Here is a 17,865-nt window from a genome sequence, read left to right as displayed (position 1 = left end):
TGGGATCCAGCCCTGTGTCAGGCTCTGCGCAGGTGTGGAGTCTGCTTAAGATTCTCTCTCTCTCTCTCTCTCTCTCTCTGTCTCCCTCTTCCCCTCTACCTGCTCTCGTTCTCTCTCTCTTAAAAAAAAAAAAGGCAGACTCCTAACCCACTAAGCCACCCCTTCCTCATTTTTTTAATAGCTGCTGAGTATGATATTGTGTAATGTACCACAAATGTACAAATACTTAGATTGTTTCCAAATTTTTGCAATTACAAATAATACTGCAATAAATCACCTTGTGTATATGCCTTTTTTGTTAATTAATTAATTAATTAAATTTCCTTCTAATCCTTCTTGTCTCCAGGGAACTGAGAGCTGTGTTGATGTTACTATTTCATGTTTTCTTTCTTAGCTCTGCCTATCTTTGAAGTCTGTAATCTCTCACAATAAGCATGGATTGTGGTCGAGAAAATTTTCTGAGAAAGTCCTCACTCCCTGACTAGGCCAATAATTTGGGGGGCACCCCCAGTCTTATACTACAGTAATGGTTCTCAATCCTGCCTGAACATGAGAATCTCTAAGAATCTTCTAAATATATCAATGCCTAAGAATGCTCTAGGCAGATTTTGCAATTAATGCAGAATCTCTGGGTGTGGGACTGAGGCACCTGTATTATTCTGAGGTGCCCAGAAATTCCAATGTGCAGCTAAGGTTGAGAACCACTGGGTTAAATCCTTGGAATGTTACAAAAATCTCCTGGCCTTCACCATATTCCGTGATTTGATCCTTGCTGACTGGGAGGTGCTCCGCTCAGAAAATTCCTGATTTTTACCTGTAGGAGACGTAAATACCAGCTGGCTTAATTTAGGGAGAATCTGTAAAAGTATTTAATGAGATGGAAGTTCAACCTAGTCAAGAAATTTTTTTTTTTCTCATATAAAGTCTGAATGACAGCTAAAAGTTGCTTCAAGCCAAGAAGGAAAATTGTTACATTTCCTTTTCTCCCCTTCAACATACAAATCTGGGTACCTTCCTTTGTAGTTGGTCTATTAATACACCCCAACTAACACTTGTAAAACAGAGTCCACCAATTATGCTGTTTTTCATCAAATCAAAGCAACCGTGACTTGTAAAACATAGTTATCTTATGTAGCACTAAGAAAGAAAAAACCCCACTGCTAAATAATTATGAGGTATAATTAAATGTAAGAGATTTTTAAATGTGGGGAGCCACATTTAATATACGCATATTAGAATTGATGAAGTGCAGTCGATCTTTAGCTTAAACCTCTTCTGTGAACTCCAACTCAGTATGGTCACTTGAGTTGCTCACAGGCCTAACATGTCCCAGTCTGGACTCCCCATCTATCTTGGCCAAAGCTGTTCCTTTTCCTGCATTGTCTGCTCTGTTAAACGGAGTACCCCCTGCCCCCCCAACTAGAAACACAGAAGTCATGTCAGACTCCTGACCTCCTTTGCTTTCCAAATACAAAAGACCTTTCCATTGTCAGTTCTGTCTCCTACCCCTCTCTTGAAGGCATTGCCTTCCTCTTTCCCTCTTTCCTGGCTTTGAGTCGGGTCTTCCTCCTCTCTCCACAGGATTACTGCAGTGACCTCCTACCTGCTTTCCACTTCTCGAATCAATCTTACTCCACGATATCCTCGTTTTCCTTCTCAAACATCAATCCGATCATATTATTCTTCACTTAAATTATCCTACAAGACAAATACTCCATTCAAAAGACAAGCAAAGTGAATGAACAGGCCACCCTACAGAAGAAACTAACACACATTTATGCATGTGAAAAGTTCATCACGAAATAAATGTCACAATGACATCTCCCCGCTTATCCAATTGGCAGAATTTGAGAGAACTGGTAACGAATGATTGTAAGAGTGTCTGCACACTTACTTACCGTTGTTGGCAGTGGAATATTTTACATGGCATTTTGGCAACGTTTTGGATAGGAGAAGGAACGCAAACTGCCTAATATCTCTGAGCCTCAATCAGTGTATTTGGTCCAATGGGGCTGAGATCTCCCTTAAGGGCCTCAAGGAAGGGAGGTAATTCAGGGGAAAGGGATTTGTAAATAATAATAGCTAAAATTTACTGGGCGCTTGCCGTTTGAAGCGCTTCATCTGTGTTAGCTCATTTAATCTTCACGATAACCCTGTAGGTACTAGCATTATCATCACCCCCAATTTTACATAGAAGAAAACTGAAGCGCAGAGAATTAAACTTTGCCCAAGGGGCGGGGTTAGTAAGGGGTGGAGCTGGGATTATCGGCATTAAATCTACAGAGGGTGATCTAGCTCGAGTCCTGTTTTTACAGTAAGCCTATACCACTCTTTTCCTTCTGATAACCCACAGAACCCATAGTTGAAATTTGTTGATAAAAGAATTTGTTCTTCGTGAGCAACCATCAACTGGCCTTCTCTAATTGCTTTGTGTATCTCACCACAGTCCTGTCGGATAGAGCTCGTGAGAACTCGGCCCACCTCTCATTCCAATTCATTTTCAGTGTCCTGGTCAACGCTGGGTACACGGTAAAGCCTGAGACAGAGGCCTAATAAAAGCTATCGTACATTTCTGTGGGACCAATGGCGTATCTTTACAAATAGGAAGTAATTTTCCCGAGACTGAAACATACACAAACGACCACGCGCCTTGGGGACTATAGCTCCGCTCCACATCCGTGCACCACAGCCGACCTTTCCCGCTTTCCTACATCCGTCGGACTTTGCCCGGAACCTTTCTTGAGGGCATCGGAAGCAGCCGGCCGGGACAACGCGGCTGAACACACAACACAGGAAGGACTAGCAGTCTAGCTATATGCCTGAAGTTTCTCGTTCGCCTACATGATTCGGGCGAAAACGGCCACGAATTACTGCACTTCTTAAAGTACTAAGTGACGATAGCTTTTTCGCCCCTTAGTCAACATCATACTCAAGTGATTCCGAGTTAGTTCTTCTTTTTGATTAGGCGTATGTATGGACAGCTCATTTGAAACGAACAAGGAAGGCGGGGGAAGAAAGCGGAAGCCGCGGGGTCTTCTAAACCAGAAAGTCTCCGGAGCCTGCGCTAAGCTATTTGCGGCGGCCCCCACTTACACGCACATCTCAGAAAGCAGGCGGTGGGGGGAAAAGGCGTCGTTCCTGGAGCTGAGACCAGGCGGCCAGAGTCCTCAGGGATGAACCTCGAGTTGCTCGGTGAGGAGGGCTGTGGTTGCGTTTTAGAAAACCCTTTGGTTTTGGAAAGGAGGGAGCCTGGTCGGGAGGGACTCAGGCTGCAACCTTAGGCACATAGTTCTGCTGTGGATCATTGGGCGCTCCTATTATGGAGCAGCAGCGGGAGGGGGCAGCCCAGCTTCTGCCTGAGCAGAATGCATTGCCTTTCCCGAGGCTACTTTCAGATCAGTTGTGGAGCGGCAGGGACAGTTTGTGACTTCGATTTGATCACAAGGATCGAAGGTGCTGAAGTAGCCCAGAGCAGGCAGGACCAGAGTTATTGGAAAATCAGGAATCTAAGGATGTGAGGCTTAGGTGAAGCTTTGAAGACTTGTCAGGGGTTTGGGTGCTTGGACAAGTTAGATTGTTTTGTAGAAACACGGGATGCCCAAGGAGAGGAACTTGAAGATCTAGTTGAAGTCTCTTATTCGACAGATGAAAAAAGTCTTAGACAGTAGTGATTGGAGGGCACTAAGTGAGTAAATGGCATAGGTGGCACTGGAATCCAGTTATCTTGGCTTCCCATTTAAGCTCCTTAACTACCAGGGACAGTGTGTAAAACACTGAGAGCTACAGAGGCATTTGTCTTTTGTCACCCTCTCTTTGGGTGATTTTTACCCCTTACCCAAGTTGTTTAAAAACCGTGGGTCTTTTCTTCTAGGATTTCATTTGGTGTTTAGCATGATAGCCGAGGGATGTCTGAAGTTTTCCAGAAGTCCTAAACGACTTTCTGTAAAGTTTCTCTTAAAAAAAAAAAAAAATCAGAAGCTGTACTGGATGTTTAAAGGGCCCCCAAGATTTTTCAGAAAGTTTTTACCTTTAAGGAGCTTTTTGTTAAGCAGGGAGATTAAGGTGATTATGTAAATAGCCATAATATATATTACAGAATGCAGGCAGGCCTTTAAGAGTCATTAAGTCTAAGAACACTTAGAAGAGCGAGTGAGTATCTTTGGGGCAGGGGAAGAAAGGTAACCAGGAACAAAGAAACCTCTGGAGGAGTTGGAGTTTTGAGTGGACATTTAAGATTGGTAAAATATTGACAGACTGAAGTGTGAAGATACGTGGAGGAGTGCTTGTTAGGAATGTGCTAAGACATCAGTGAGAGAACACCTAAAGAATGTTCCTGCTTGGCCAGGTTGTGTGTATTGTGAATAAAGAGAAGGCCAAGAGATGGGGTTGCTGCCATCTGTTTTGTGGAAGCTCTTGAATGCCCAGCTGAAAAGTCTGTGCTTTTTAAGGAAGGTAGGGCAGATGCATTGAAGGGTTTTTCACCTGGTAAGTAACTTAATCAGAGCTATGCTCTCTCTTTTCTTTTCATTTCTTTCCTTCTTTCTTTCTCTCCTCTCCTTTTCTCCTTCCTTTCCTTTTCTTTTTCTTCCTTCCTTCCTTCCTTCCTCCCTCCCTCCCTCCCTCCCTCCCTCCTTCATCTGACAGCAACGTGTTGTTGAGCCTTGGATGGTGTGAAAACAGTTTGGAGGGCCAGAGTAAATGAGTGATAAAGAAGGTCTGAGCTAGGAAATGGAACAAAAAGACACTGAGGAGGTAGAGTTGACAGAATCTGAAAATTGCTTGCATGTGGTGGCGGTGCTGGTGGTGAGGAACAGTCAAGTGAAAATGATGGGAGCCGATGACGGTATTACTGACAAACATTTCAGGAAATTGGGAAGAGACAACACTGAGGGTGGATCTGGGGTTCAGGAAATAGGTTTCGATTTACGAGAGTGATCTGTAATTTTCCTACAGGTGGGCTTATTGAAACCTTGTGAGTAGTTGACAAGACCAAGGGAGAAGGTGGGAGGGGCAGAAAAAGAAAACCGCTGAGGGCAGAATCTTGGACAATGACCTATATTCAGGGGTGATGAGGAGGAATAAATGATAGATTAAGAGTTACATAGTACTTACTATGAGTTCGGCATCTATATTTTTTAAAGATTTATTTATTTTTGACAGACAGCAAGTGGAGAAGAGGCGGGGGGGTTGGGGGTGGGGACGGAAGATCCAAAGTGGGTTTTGCGCTGACAGCAGAGAGCTTGATGTGGGGCTTGAACTCACAAGCTGTGAGATCATGACCTGAGCGGAAGTCGGATGCTCAAATGACCGAGCCACCCAGGCGCCCAGAGCTAGCGTAGTTTTGAGTGCTTCCGTATGTTTGTCCTTGTCCAGGTGGAAGAGGATACAGGTTGGTTGGTTTGCTGTCCGAAGCCTGCTGTAGAGCACTTGAGACTGAGAAAGACCTGCTCTGTATAGTCCTAGGCAGTCCTGCAGCACCTTGAGCAGAAATCAAATGACCATCATTTTAGGAAGGTGTGGGAGGTGGGGTGGAGGCTAAAAGTCGACCCTTGTTTTTAAAAACTTAAGGATGGGGGGCTCCTGGGTTGTTCAGTTGGTTAAACGCCGGACTCTTGATTTTGGCTCACGTCACGATCTCAGTTTTGTGAGGTCGAGCCCTGCATTGGGCTCTGCGTGCTGACTGTGCAGAGCCTGCTTGGGATTCTCTGTCTCTGTCTCCGTCTCTCTAGCTCTCTGCCCCTCCCCCGCTCATGCTCCCTCTGTGTCACTCAAAATAAATAATAAAATAAAAAAAGTAAAAAAGAAATTTAAGGATGGAGGAAAGGTGTTAGATAGGCTAGTATGTTGAAAGAGATAGCAGAATCACAGTAAAGGTTTTTTTTGAATGATACAGGAGATTCGTGACAGTGAAACTTAGGAGTATTTAGCATTGGAAGGTTAGACAATTTAAAAGAAGGCTGATCCAGAAGGTACACATTGCTATGGAAGTGACTGAGTTTTAAAGGAGAAAGTTCATGATTGCAGCTAAAAAGCAGAAAGGAACAAGTGATGTGACTGTGGGAGCATGCAAAAGAATAGCTGGCCGGATAAACGAAAGGAATAATGTGTTCTTAATTTGAACAGGCAAGGTACTGATTTTACTTCTGCAATCACTTAAAAAAAATTTTTAACGATTTATTTTTGAGAGGGACAGAGACAGAATGCGAGTGGGTTAGGGGCAGAGAGAGGGAGACACAGTATCCGAAGCAGGCTCTTGGCTCCAAGCTGTCAGCATAGAGCCCCGACGCAGGGCTCGAACTCACCGAGCTGTGAGATCATGATCTGAGCTGAAGTCGGATGCTCAACCGACTGAGCCACCCAGGCGCCCCTACTTCTGCAATCACTTTTGAGCCCTTGCTGCGTATCAGACAGTATGCACTTGGAGATACAAAGTTAAAATAAGAGTTTTTCAAGCTTATTTTTATAACTCACAGTAAGAAATGTATTTTCTGTCACAACCTATCATGTATACAAATATATATGTTTCTCAAAATTATATTTTTTAAAAGATTTTTTAAATGTTTATTTTTGAGAGAGAGAGCGCACGTGAGAATGAGCGGGGGGGGGGGGGGGTGCAGAGAGGGGGACAGAGGATCCAAAGCAGGCTCTGCACGCTGACAGCAGTGAGACTAATGTGGGGCTCGAACTCGAACCGCGAGATCATGACCTGAACCAAAGTCTGACGCTCTACTGACTGAGTCAGCCAGGCTCCCCTCTCAAAATTGTACTTAATCTTTGTCATGCTCAATGTCCTCTTTTCCTAAAGTTTTAAAAAACTTGTTGGGTGTCACTAAATTAATTTATCCATTTGTGGTGGATTGAGTCCTGTTTGAAAAACATTGAAATAAGATACACCAGGTGGAGTTGTGCACAAAGCAAACTGTATTTGCGGCAAATAAGGAGATCACGGGGAGTGACTTCCAAAGCTACGACTCTGAATAAGGGTGCATGGCTCCCTCTTTATAGGGTTAGGATGAATGTTTGGTGGGAAGCCATAGCATCTCATGTAGAGGCGGGCATAAGCCCACGGGGCGTGTTGGGGAAACATACCTGTACACGCACTGCTGTGCAAATGAGGCTTGTGTTCCTCCTTGAGCAGAGATTTTAGTATTACAGTGAGGTAAAGTTGGAGGTCCCTCCGTGGGCCTTCTACACAGGCACTAGTCAGGGGTTCCTCTCTAACCCGTCTGGGCCCTGTCTCTTGAGGGGTGGTTTCGGTTTCCAGTTGCCTGAGTGAAGAGATCAGCCGGAAAGAAGAACTCAAGGAAAAATGTGGGACGTAGGTTGGTGAGTACAAGCAGGTGGGCAGTAAAGGTCAGGTCTTGGGGCCTGGCCGGTGACTGTAGTTGTCACTTAGTAGTGAACGGAGAGGGCCTCATGACAATATGTAAAAGACCTTCGTGCAGAGTCTGACACCTGAGCCTTCAGTAAGTGGGAGCTGCTGATGCAGGTTTGAGCTCTTCAAAGAATGATGAGCCAGCAGGGGCGTAAGTCTGGAAAGCTCATTGAGGTTCTTTAGTTTCTTGCTTTTCCAATGAACAAATAGAGCACCTACTTACCACAGCAGTGGAGACAGTACAGACATGCGTACGGAAAGAACTGTCTTTCTCCCCTTCCCCAAATGGTAACGTCTAATGATTATCCTTTTCTAGCTTATTCCTTGCTCATACAGACATTTAAACACATTTGTTAGGGCTTTGTTTCAGCTTTTTTACAGAAATAGAACCTTTTTATACACAGTATTTGAAACTTTCTTCACTTATCACTGTAGGATACTATTCCTACACGTTAGGAGATACTAGATTCGATGGTTTTTAATGCGTTCATGTAGATACACATTCATGATAAGTAATTTTAATTGTGAAATTTACATGCTTTTTAAAAAAAAAAAAAGTGGTCTTGGGGCGCCTGGGTGGCTCAGTCGGTTGGGCATCCGACTTCGGCTCAGGTCATGATCTCGCGGTCCGTGGGTTCGAGCCCTACATTGGGCTCTGGGCTGACAGCTCAACAGCCTGGAGCCTGTTTTGGATTCTGTGCCTCCCTGTCTCTCTGACCCTCCCCTGCTCATGCTCTGTCTCTCTCTGTCTCAAAAATAAATAAAACGTTAAAAAAAATAAAAAAAAAAGTGGTCTTTTTTCCTTGCCTCCTCCTTTTTGTTGATAATCCCACATATTTCCTTCCATATTTTTCTCTATGCTTATATATACTTGTGTGTGTGTGTGTGTGTGTGTGTGTGTGTGTGGATGCACATGGTAAAAAACAATGAGATTATATAATGTACACTTTGTGGTTTGCCTTTTTTTCTACTTAGTAACACCAATGCAGATTTCTCTAAGATATTTGTGTAATTTATTAGTATGTTTGAATACAGCATATGTTATTCATCCATTACGCTATTAATGGGCATTTACCTTATTTCCAGTTTGGGGAGGTTTTCTTTGTTTTTTGGCCACCTAGAAAACAATACTTTAAAATATCTGTACTTTGTCCCATTGTTGTGTTTACATCTGTGGAGATTAGATTTCCGACTGTAGGATTGCTGAGATGAAGACTATATATGTTTTGCATTTTTTTTTAATGTTTATTTATTTTTGAGAGAACACGAGCGAGGGAGGGGCAGAGAGAGAGGGGGACTGGATCTGAAATGGGCTCTGCGAAGCGGGCTCAGCGCTGGCAGCAGCGAGCCCCATGCAGGGTTCGAACTCACGAACCGTGAGATCACGACCTGAGCCGAAGTCCTGCTCAACTGACCGAACCACCCAGGTGCCCGTGTGTTTTGCTTTTAATAGATGCTGATCCCTTTTCTCAAAGGCTATAACAATTCCCATTTTTGCAAGTAATGTGGAGAAATGTTCCTTTGCCCTCCCCTCTGCCCGCAGGTATTCGCTCTAAATTTTCCTGTCTGATGGATGAAAGTGGTATCTCATTTTTAATTTGGATTTACATTTCTCCAGCTACAGCTGAGTTTGATATGTTTTCCTCTGTTCAGAGGCGTCTGATTTTGTTCTTCTATGGTTTGTTTATGCATGCTCTTTTTGTTTTTTTTCCTTATTGTATAAACTTGCTTTATAAGATAGGTAACTGTATAAGATAGGTAAATAACTGACTCCTATCAGTTATTTGCATTGCAAATTTTTGTAAATCTTGACTATGTTGTCACGTAAAATGTTCAATTTTTATTTAATCAAACGAATTTCGCTTTTAGTTTTCCTCACTTGGTTAAGGTCTTCCCTACCCTAGATTATACATGTGGTCTCCTTGATTTTCTTCAGAGATTTTTGCTGTTTAAAAACATTAATTTACCTGAAATTTTCATGTAACGTGAGAGGAATTAACCTTTTTTCCTCCTAACTTCCATCTCCTTCCAGATGAACAGTCACTTGTCATTCCCTGTATGTTAAATAAGTTATTCACTAAATCGAAATGCCTCCTTTATCATATATCAGCGGCTTTACCATACATTTAGATTTTTTTTTTACATTTGTCTTTAATCCATCTAGAATTACATAAAATGTTAATTTTTAGGGAAAGCCATTAAGTTTTCCCATCCCAAAATGGCCTTACCTGAGATTTTATACTTTTCTTCATATGTGTCCTGTGTCTTGCCTTATTACCTTTTCCTTAAATATTAAAATTTTTTTTTAATGTTTATTTATTCTTGAGAAAGAGACACAGAGCATGAGTGGGGGAGGGGCAAAGAGAGAGAGGGACACAGAATCCGTAGCAGGCTCCAGGCTCTGAGCTGTCATCACAGAGTCCGATGTGGGGCTTGAACTCACGAGCCGTGAGATCCTGACCTGAGCCGAAGTCGGCCGCTCAACCGATTGAGCCACCCAGGCGCCCCTTTCCTTAAATATTTTCTATGTTTTGTAGCCATTGTGAGTAGAATTTTTCCTTGTATTTCTATTTTTGGGTACTAATTTCTAATGTAGAGAAAAGCTATTAATGTTTGAATATTTTTCTTGTATTAAGCCACCTTACTCTATATTATAAATTTAAAAAAATCTATTTATTTTTAAGTAATCTCTACACCCAGCCTGGGGCTCGAAGTCACCATTCTGAGATCAAGAGTTGCTGGCTCTTTTGAGTGAGCCAACCAGACACCCCTCCCTATTTTCTTACTAATTTAAGTAGTTCTCTTATTTGAGTCTCTTGTGTTTTCTAGGTATTCAATAATAGCGAAAGAGCAATAGTTTTATCTCCTTATTTTCAGTGGTTAAACCAATTATTTCATTTTCTTTGGTTGGAACCACCAAGATGGTGTTAATGGTGATATATCCCTTTCTCATTGCCGATACTAATTGAAATGGTTTTAATATTGCACCTTTTGGAATGAGAATCGTCCGTGTTTTTGATAGATTTTTATCGTTTATTGTAGTCTTCTGTTCCTTTTATTAGAAACCATTATGGAGTTTTAGATGATTTCAGCATCTACTGATAGGATTGTATCGCTGGTATAAACATTCTTCACTAAGGGAGTACATCAGAGTTCATTATGCCGTGGAGGTGTTTGGGTGCTGTAGCCCTACCCCTGGTCCTTTTCCCCTCTCCTATACCATAATGCCTTCTTAAGTGGTACAGTAACACACTCCAGATGCTTTGTCTTTAGGGTTTGATTATAATTGTAAATGCTGCTAGAAGTTGCGATTCAAGTCTGCAGAATCTAAAGGTGAAATGCTATGTACCATTTATGTTGAGAAAATTGTTGTTTTCTTTTTAGTACTGTCACCATGAAGTTTTGGTATCAGTTGTGTTGGTTTTATAAAAAACTGATATATTTTTTTTCCTGCACGGAAATAGCTTGCATAACGTGGTAATTATCTGCTGCTTGAGATTTAGGAGAAACTGGTCACAAAAGCCTTAAGGGTCTGCTGTGTGTCCCCCCCCACCCACCCACTTTTAATGGTATGTCTTTAACAGGCTTTCATTGTGTTCTCTACTTACTGATCCAGTCAAGGATTTTTCTTCTGTAATCAGTTTTGTCAGATTTGGAAATGATGTGTTTTGCTATAGAAGTCACTCGTGTTTTTGTATCAAGTGTATTATGAAGTTCAGTCTCTGACTGGGGTTTTGTTTCTTTTTGGCATCCACGTCTCTGGGCATCTTTTTCCCTCCTGCATGGTCTTTAAAACCTAAGAAATCTGATCATGACATTAAATGGTGTGGTGGCAAGATGGAGCATATGACAGCAGTCTTGAGCATTCTGTGAGGAAAGGGCTTTGTGCTCCTGTAATCCTGCCTGACAGCCGTCTTGCTCAGGCCCCCCAACAAAACTGCCCCAGATTAGCCTCATCTTTTTTATATGTCACTTTCTCGTTGTGCTCCTTTAAACTCCTTATTGTTATTCTGTTAACTAGGATGATCCTCAAAGAAGAAAAACCCACCCGAAAAACATAAACCAGAAATACAAGGGGTAGTCTGTGTTGAGAGGTAATCAGACATTAAAATGATCCCTGGATTCTGGACTTTCTCAGAATCTTGTATGTGCTTTTCCCTTATCACAACACAGAAGGTCACACTCGGCTCCTTCCAGAGTACTTCATATTCCCAGATTGTGGTTTTTTGTTTATGTTGTTTTTAATTTTTGGATAAATACTTTTTTTTGGTTTGTTTCTCACCCATGTGAATATAGATCTTCTATCTTACTGATTTGGAAAGACGTATAGGTTACATTGTTAAAGGAAGCAAGTCCCATCGTATGTGTCATGTTTTATTTAAAAAACAGCTGTAAATATATGAATGCTTATACAAATATATGCTTATAGATTTGCTTATACAAATAAGCATATAGAAACATATGGAAACTTGTACCTTGCTGAGTGGGTTGCAGGGAGGAAACTACCATTTTTTAATTACACATTGCTGTATTACTTACACGTATTAGTTTGGTAACTTGAGAAAAGTTCTTTCAAAAACCTCTTGATCTGGTTTCATCATTTCAGTTCACCCTTTTCTTTCATAATTGAATGCAGTCAGCCACCGTAAATGTGGCTCACAGTAGATAATCAAGATAATTACCTTCTGGGGGCGTTTACCTTTAGTTTCATCCCTCTCAGTGTTCTTTACTGTAGGGCCTGTGTTTTGATTAGTTTTAATGTTTTCACTCTTTGGTTTTCAATTTTTTTAAAGGACAGAATGTAATAGAACTGGTTTCCAAACTTTTTTTTTCTTTTCTTTGTCAAAGCACTGGGCTTCTTTTTTTGAAAAATGAAATCTTACTTGAGTGCCCTGTGAAACAACTTTCATGGACCTGTAGTTCTCAGAGTATACTATAAAAGCCACCATGATGAAATACTTAGGTAATTGTATAAGTAAATGCCGACAAAGACGGTGTTGCTGTAGACGTGAAAATTCGGAGAAGCAGGCGGTAATCATGCCATCCTCTGTAGCTCGAAACGTTTGTTATTCCCATGTGGATGCAGCATTTCATACAGGAAAAGCATTCAGGGGTATTGGCACCCAAATGTTGTATGCTTAAGAACTTCATATAGAGAATTGCATCTTTAATCAACTACCAGATTATGTTACAACGTAAATGTCATTCTTAGGAAGATAAATGGTCACTGCTGGTTGGCTGCTATTAATGAGGCTTTAGAGAGTTCATTGGATAAGAGACGTTTGGCAGACTGGATTTTTTTAAAGTTTGTAGTTAAAAATAACCACGATAATCCCATTACCAGTAAACCCCATTATGTTTATAGGTAACATTTTTATGAAAAATAACGATTTTCTAAAAAAAAAAAATAGAATAATAGCATGGTTTTACAATTTTACAAATTGTCTTTAATGCTTGCCTAAGTAGAAGTTGGCAGAATTCTCGCATCTACTTTTGCATTCACTCTGTTGCAATATCACTGATTGGGGGGCCTCAGGACAAGTCATCTGTAAACGTAAGCGATATTGAGAGTAAAGAGTCAAATGCCATCTTGGTTTGATAATGAAAATAAGTGTGACCCCCTGAAGTCCCTGGCCCGTCCAGGCAGTTCCCCGTCCACGCTTTGCGAACCACTGCATCCACCAGCCCTAAGCGGGGGCGGGGGGAGGGGTCCCTCCACGTGTTGCACATGCTCCATGAACTCTTTCTTTGCTTTGTTGCAGAGTCCTTTGGGCAGAATTATCCAGAGGTAAGAGTATAGTATTACTGTGAATTTAGGAATATGGTAACTGGCTAGCTTTTGTGTTTGGGTGGAAAATGTAGTTTGATCCCCTCACCCCCCCCCCCCTTTTTTTTGGACAGCATTAACTGTGGTGGTACCTCTTTTGCTATAATAAGGAACTCGGTGCTTTATTTCGAGGAGAGGGGAAATAGGCAGTATTGGTGGAAAACCTCACCATAATGTTGTAAATCTTAAATAGTTCATTTCCCAGTAAATTAAAAAAAAAAATACTTGGAAGGATTTTTCATAAACTGTACCATCACCTGTACCTAGATTTTTTTCTGTGTTTTTCTACTTTGAATCAGTGTTTTTGCATAGCAATAACGTGTGTGCTCTAAGTGTGCTTTACACTTTTTTAAATGTAAAAATATTTTGTAATACTTGGAATGCGTTTCAGTGTAGTCATTATGGTTTTAGTCATTATTTTAGTCATCATAGTCATTAGTTTAAATGGCTTGATAGGAGTATAAAATATGTATTTGACTTTCCTGATGTTGCACAGGCAGGCTGTTCTAGTGATTTTGTTTTACATTATTTTTCTTGAAATAAATCTCAAGAACTATGATAACTGGGTCAGTACCATGACTCCTTTAATGAATCTTGTTATATTTTGCCTAATTGCCCCTCACAGTGTGCACAGAGTTATACTGGTAATGTATGAGATTTATTACATCTGTTTCTAAACATTCTCTGTTAGCTTTTATAAATATTTCCTTGTTCTGTCTAGCTTAATAAGTGTAAGAACACATATAGAGATTATTTTGGTATATGTTGTAATGTAAATTAAACAGAAGCGTCATAGATGAGAGAGAACCTTGAAGAAATAATTTGGTTATTATGGGGTATTATTGTGTATATTCTTGTATTTGTTTTAATTTTTAGGAAGCCGATGGAACTTTGGATTGTATCAGCATGGCCCTGACTTGCACCTTTAACAGGTGGGGCACACTGCTTGCAGTTGGCTGTAACGATGGCCGAATTGTCATCTGGGATTTCTTGACGAGAGGCATCGCTAAAATAATTAGTGCACACATCCATCCTGTCTGTTCTTTATGGTAAGGAATTTTAACACGATATGTGGAATATGAGTTGAGTTAGGGGGACAAATGCCAGCTGTGTAATTGCCAGTCTCACTTTACTAGATATTTTAATATTTAGAGTTTTAAGTATTCATTCATTAGTAGTACCGTTTCTCCTAGTGTCTGTAGACCTTGAACCCGTGCTGTCCTCGAAGCACCTTTGTGGGGGAGAGACCCCCTGTACTTGTGGATCCAAATCAGGCCCTGTCTGAGACTATTTCAGGACTGAGATGAGATATTTACAGATGGCGGCTGTAGTCCTGTTTGTGATATTGACCTTTGGTTTAGAATAGAAAATCTTGATTAGGAGGGAACCTTGGAAATCCTCTACTGCAGCTTTGTCCAGGTTTTTGAGTTCCAGGAGTTCCACTGATCACTGTCTGTTCCTTCACTGAATTGTAGTTCAACTTTTCTATCAAATAGATTGAGCTAAAATGTAATATAAATAAATGCCCATTGATTTCTTTCTTCCCCTTGGAGACTACCGTATCTGCTTTGGAAGGTTTTGTTGTAGGGCACCTCTTCTTCTAACGGAACTTGGGACCCAAAACAGTACCTCATCAGATCTTTTTTTTTTTTTTAATTTTTTTTTTTTTAACGTTTATTTATTTTTGAGACAGAGAGAGACAGACAGAGCCTGAACGGGGGAGGGTCAGAGAGAGAGAGGGAGACACAGAATCTGAAACAGGCTCCACGCTCTGAGCTGTCAGCACAGAGCCTGACGCGGGGCTTGAACTCAGGAACCGCGAGATCGTGACCTGAGCCAAAGTCGGACGCTCAACCGACTGAGCCACCCAGGCGCCCCAAGTACCTCATCAGATCTAATGGAACTGTGACATATTTCCTTTTGTGTAAATGGAAGTGGCAGCGACATTGTAAGGCCCTGGATGGTGGGGAGGCCTGAATCCCAGTCTAGGTTTGACAGCCTAATGAACTAGCTTCGGCCAAAACTTGTCTCTACTATGCAGAATGAGAGGACCAGCCTGCATGATCCATTAGAGCTTTTCCATTTCCTTTGCATTTCGTTTTTTTCTGTTGTTGTGTTTTTGCAATATTGAAATAAATAAATGCGTATGTTTTTAATAGCTTGATTAAAATCTATATAATTCACATACTGTACAATTCACTCAAAGTGTACAATTCACTGGTATTCTTTTTCTTTTAAAGTTTATCTGTTTATTTTGAGAGAGAGTGGGTGAATGAGCAGGGGCGGGGCAGAGAGAGAGAATCCCAATCGGGCTCCATGCTGTCACTGCAGAGCCTGATGCAGTACTTGAACTCAAGAACCGTGAGATCCTGACCTGAACTGAAACCGAGTCAAGACACCCAACTGACTGAGCCACCTGGGTGCCCCCAATTCACTGGTTTTGTATATATTCACAGAGTTGTGCAGCCTCATCCCAATCTTAGCACTCCTACCTGTTAAAAAATATACATATATTTTTATTGTAAAATAATATATAATCATGTAGAACATTACGGAAAATATAGCAAAACAGAAAGAATTAGTGTCTCCCATAGTACTCTGTTACCCAAAGATTTTAGTATGTTTCTATATATAGTTTTTTTTAAGTATATTTATTTTGAGAGAGAGAGAGTGTGTGTGCACGAGTTGGGGAGGGGCAGAAAGAGCAGGAAAGAGAGAGAATCCCTAGCAGGTTCTGCGCTGTCAGCGCAGAGCCTGATGTGGGGCTTGAACCCACGAACCAGGAGATCACTACCTGAGCCAGAATCAAGGGTCAGATGCTTAAGCGACTGAGCCACCCAGGAACCCCACTATATATGGTTTTTAGAGAACAGAATTTGTAATTGTAATGTATTCTATATTTTTTTTTGCTTTTTTCCTCCCTAACCCTGTCCAGACAATTTCCTGCTTACATAGCCTCTAAACACTTTTTTTATGGCTACATATGTTCTCATGGATGAACTGTAATTTATTTAACAATTCTTTGGTTCTCTGCTACATGTTTAGCGAATGTCTTTGTGCGTAAACTTTTTCACTTACATATTCATTCATTCAGCAAACACTGAACATGAATTACGTACCATGTGCAAGTACTGAAGCTTTATGGGTCCTATACAAGAACTGTATTTGAGATTTAGTGGAGGCAAAGGAGGAAATGACCCATGTACTGAGAACAGTGGTCAGGAAAGGCTTCCTAGGTGACATAATTTCTAACTTCAAACCTGTAAGATAAGTAGGTATTTGCCAGTTGTAGTCCAAGCAGAGGATGCTGCACAGGCACAGGTACATCAGCTTCAGTCAAGCACAGGACGATGGGGAGCTGTAGGTAGTTCAGGATGGCTGGATTGTGGTGCAGGGGATGGGGTACGGCAAGAGCCAGTAAACAGATCCCCAAAGAGGACTCTGTGTGCCATACTGTGAGTTTGAACTTTACCTTTTAGGTAACCGTGAAGTCATTAAGATAGTGTAGGAAAGAAAATGACACGATGAGCTTTTTATTTAAAAAAAAAAAATTTTGTAAAAAAAAAATTAAAATGAATTTAAAAACCTCTATAAAAAAGCACGTGGAAAGGGATGCCTGGGTGGCTTGGTTGATTAAGTGTCTGGCTCTTGATTTCAGCTCAGGTCATGATCTCGTGGTTCATGAGTTCGAGCCCCACATTGGGCCCTGCGCTGACAGTGCGGAGCCTACTTGGGATTCTGTCTCCCCCTCCCTCTGTCCCTCCCCTGCTGGCTCTGTCTTTCTCAAAATAAATAAAAATAAGGTTAAAAAAAAAAAAGAATAAAATAGCCCGTGGAAAAGAGATTGAAGGGGACAGAGAATGAAGATAAGCAAAGCGCAGGGATCCAGGCTAGAGATGATGAGCACGGTTGTGGTAGGACCGGAGCTGAGTGCTGCCGATGGAGAATGGACAGAAATAAGAGTCCTAGTCCTTAGCAAACAACGGAGAATGAGGGAAGTGGGAGATTAAAAGGATCCTCAGATTTCTGGCTTGGATGAAGATATTCATGGGGGGGGGGGGGCAACGGTAGTTTGACATCATGGTTGCGTGTCTCCTATTATTTTATTGCAAATAACTTGTTTTATGAGTACCTTCCTGTGAGATGGTAAGTGCTGTGATTTATGAACCTTGTCTGCCATTTTACTGCTATGTTCCAGCTTCTGGTTGTTCCCCCCACCGCCCCAGCTTCCAATTTTGTACCTCCTTGTAGAATTTGGAATTGTAGAATATATTGTTGTTGGTTTTTTTTTTTTTTTAATGGGAGACCCTCTCTTAGGTTTCACTTGTTTATAGTTTAATTTTAAATTAAAGATTTTTAGTTAATGATTAATTTTAAATTAATTTTACAAATTGGATCCCCCCTCTAATTTAACAGAAATACAAGGTTGCTGTGGGGGGAAAAAGGATATTATAATACAAAAGGGTTTAAAGAAAAAATGGAAGAACTGGCACTCAGTTCTGTAGTCAGATCGTGCTATAAGGCTCACAAGAGCAACAATAAAAGCTGTCCCTTGTTTCTCCCCACGCCAGCCCTCTGTGCTTTCATTTTTTTGTCTATTTCTTCTGATACTTATCTTCATATTTCTAATTAACATGTATCTTTGTCTTGGTTTGTTACTTTC

At 41.2% G+C, this 17,865-nt stretch overlaps 1 protein-coding gene and 1 long non-coding RNA gene across 8 annotated transcripts in view; one reads left to right on the top strand and one right to left on the bottom strand.

The window, feature by feature from the left end:
* LOC121021650 (uncharacterized) overlaps positions 1 to 2,780 on the bottom strand; it is a 42,389-nt gene extending 39,609 nt beyond the window's left edge. For all 6 annotated transcript variants that reach the window (XR_005786628.1, XR_005786627.1, XR_005786626.1 and 3 more), the window contains exons 1-2: positions 2,634 to 2,780; positions 1,604 to 1,698 (exon numbers count right to left, since the gene is read on the bottom strand). This is a non-coding gene — a long non-coding RNA (uncharacterized LOC121021650). The remainder of the gene's footprint in view (positions 1 to 1,603; positions 1,699 to 2,633) is intronic.
* A 254-nt stretch (positions 2,781 to 3,034) lies between these two features.
* Positions 3,035 to 17,865, top strand: part of RBBP5 (RB binding protein 5, histone lysine methyltransferase complex subunit) — a 35,786-nt gene continuing 20,955 nt past the window's right edge. For both annotated transcript variants that reach the window (XM_040462304.1, XM_040462303.1), the window contains exons 1-3: positions 3,035 to 3,192; positions 13,138 to 13,163; positions 14,079 to 14,251. In XM_040462304.1, coding sequence (XP_040318238.1) covers positions 3,174 to 3,192; positions 13,138 to 13,163; positions 14,079 to 14,251 — 218 coding nt within the window. In that variant the 5' untranslated portion in view covers positions 3,035 to 3,173. The remainder of the gene's footprint in view (positions 3,193 to 13,137; positions 13,164 to 14,078; positions 14,252 to 17,865) is intronic.

The sequence above is a fragment of the Herpailurus yagouaroundi genome, unplaced genomic scaffold (genome assembly GCF_014898765.1).
Source record: "Herpailurus yagouaroundi ecotype Mexico unplaced genomic scaffold, PumYag 308, whole genome shotgun sequence".
Lineage (NCBI taxonomy): Eukaryota > Metazoa > Chordata > Mammalia > Carnivora > Felidae > Herpailurus > Herpailurus yagouaroundi.
This window is presented reverse-complemented; position numbering and strand designations above follow the sequence as displayed.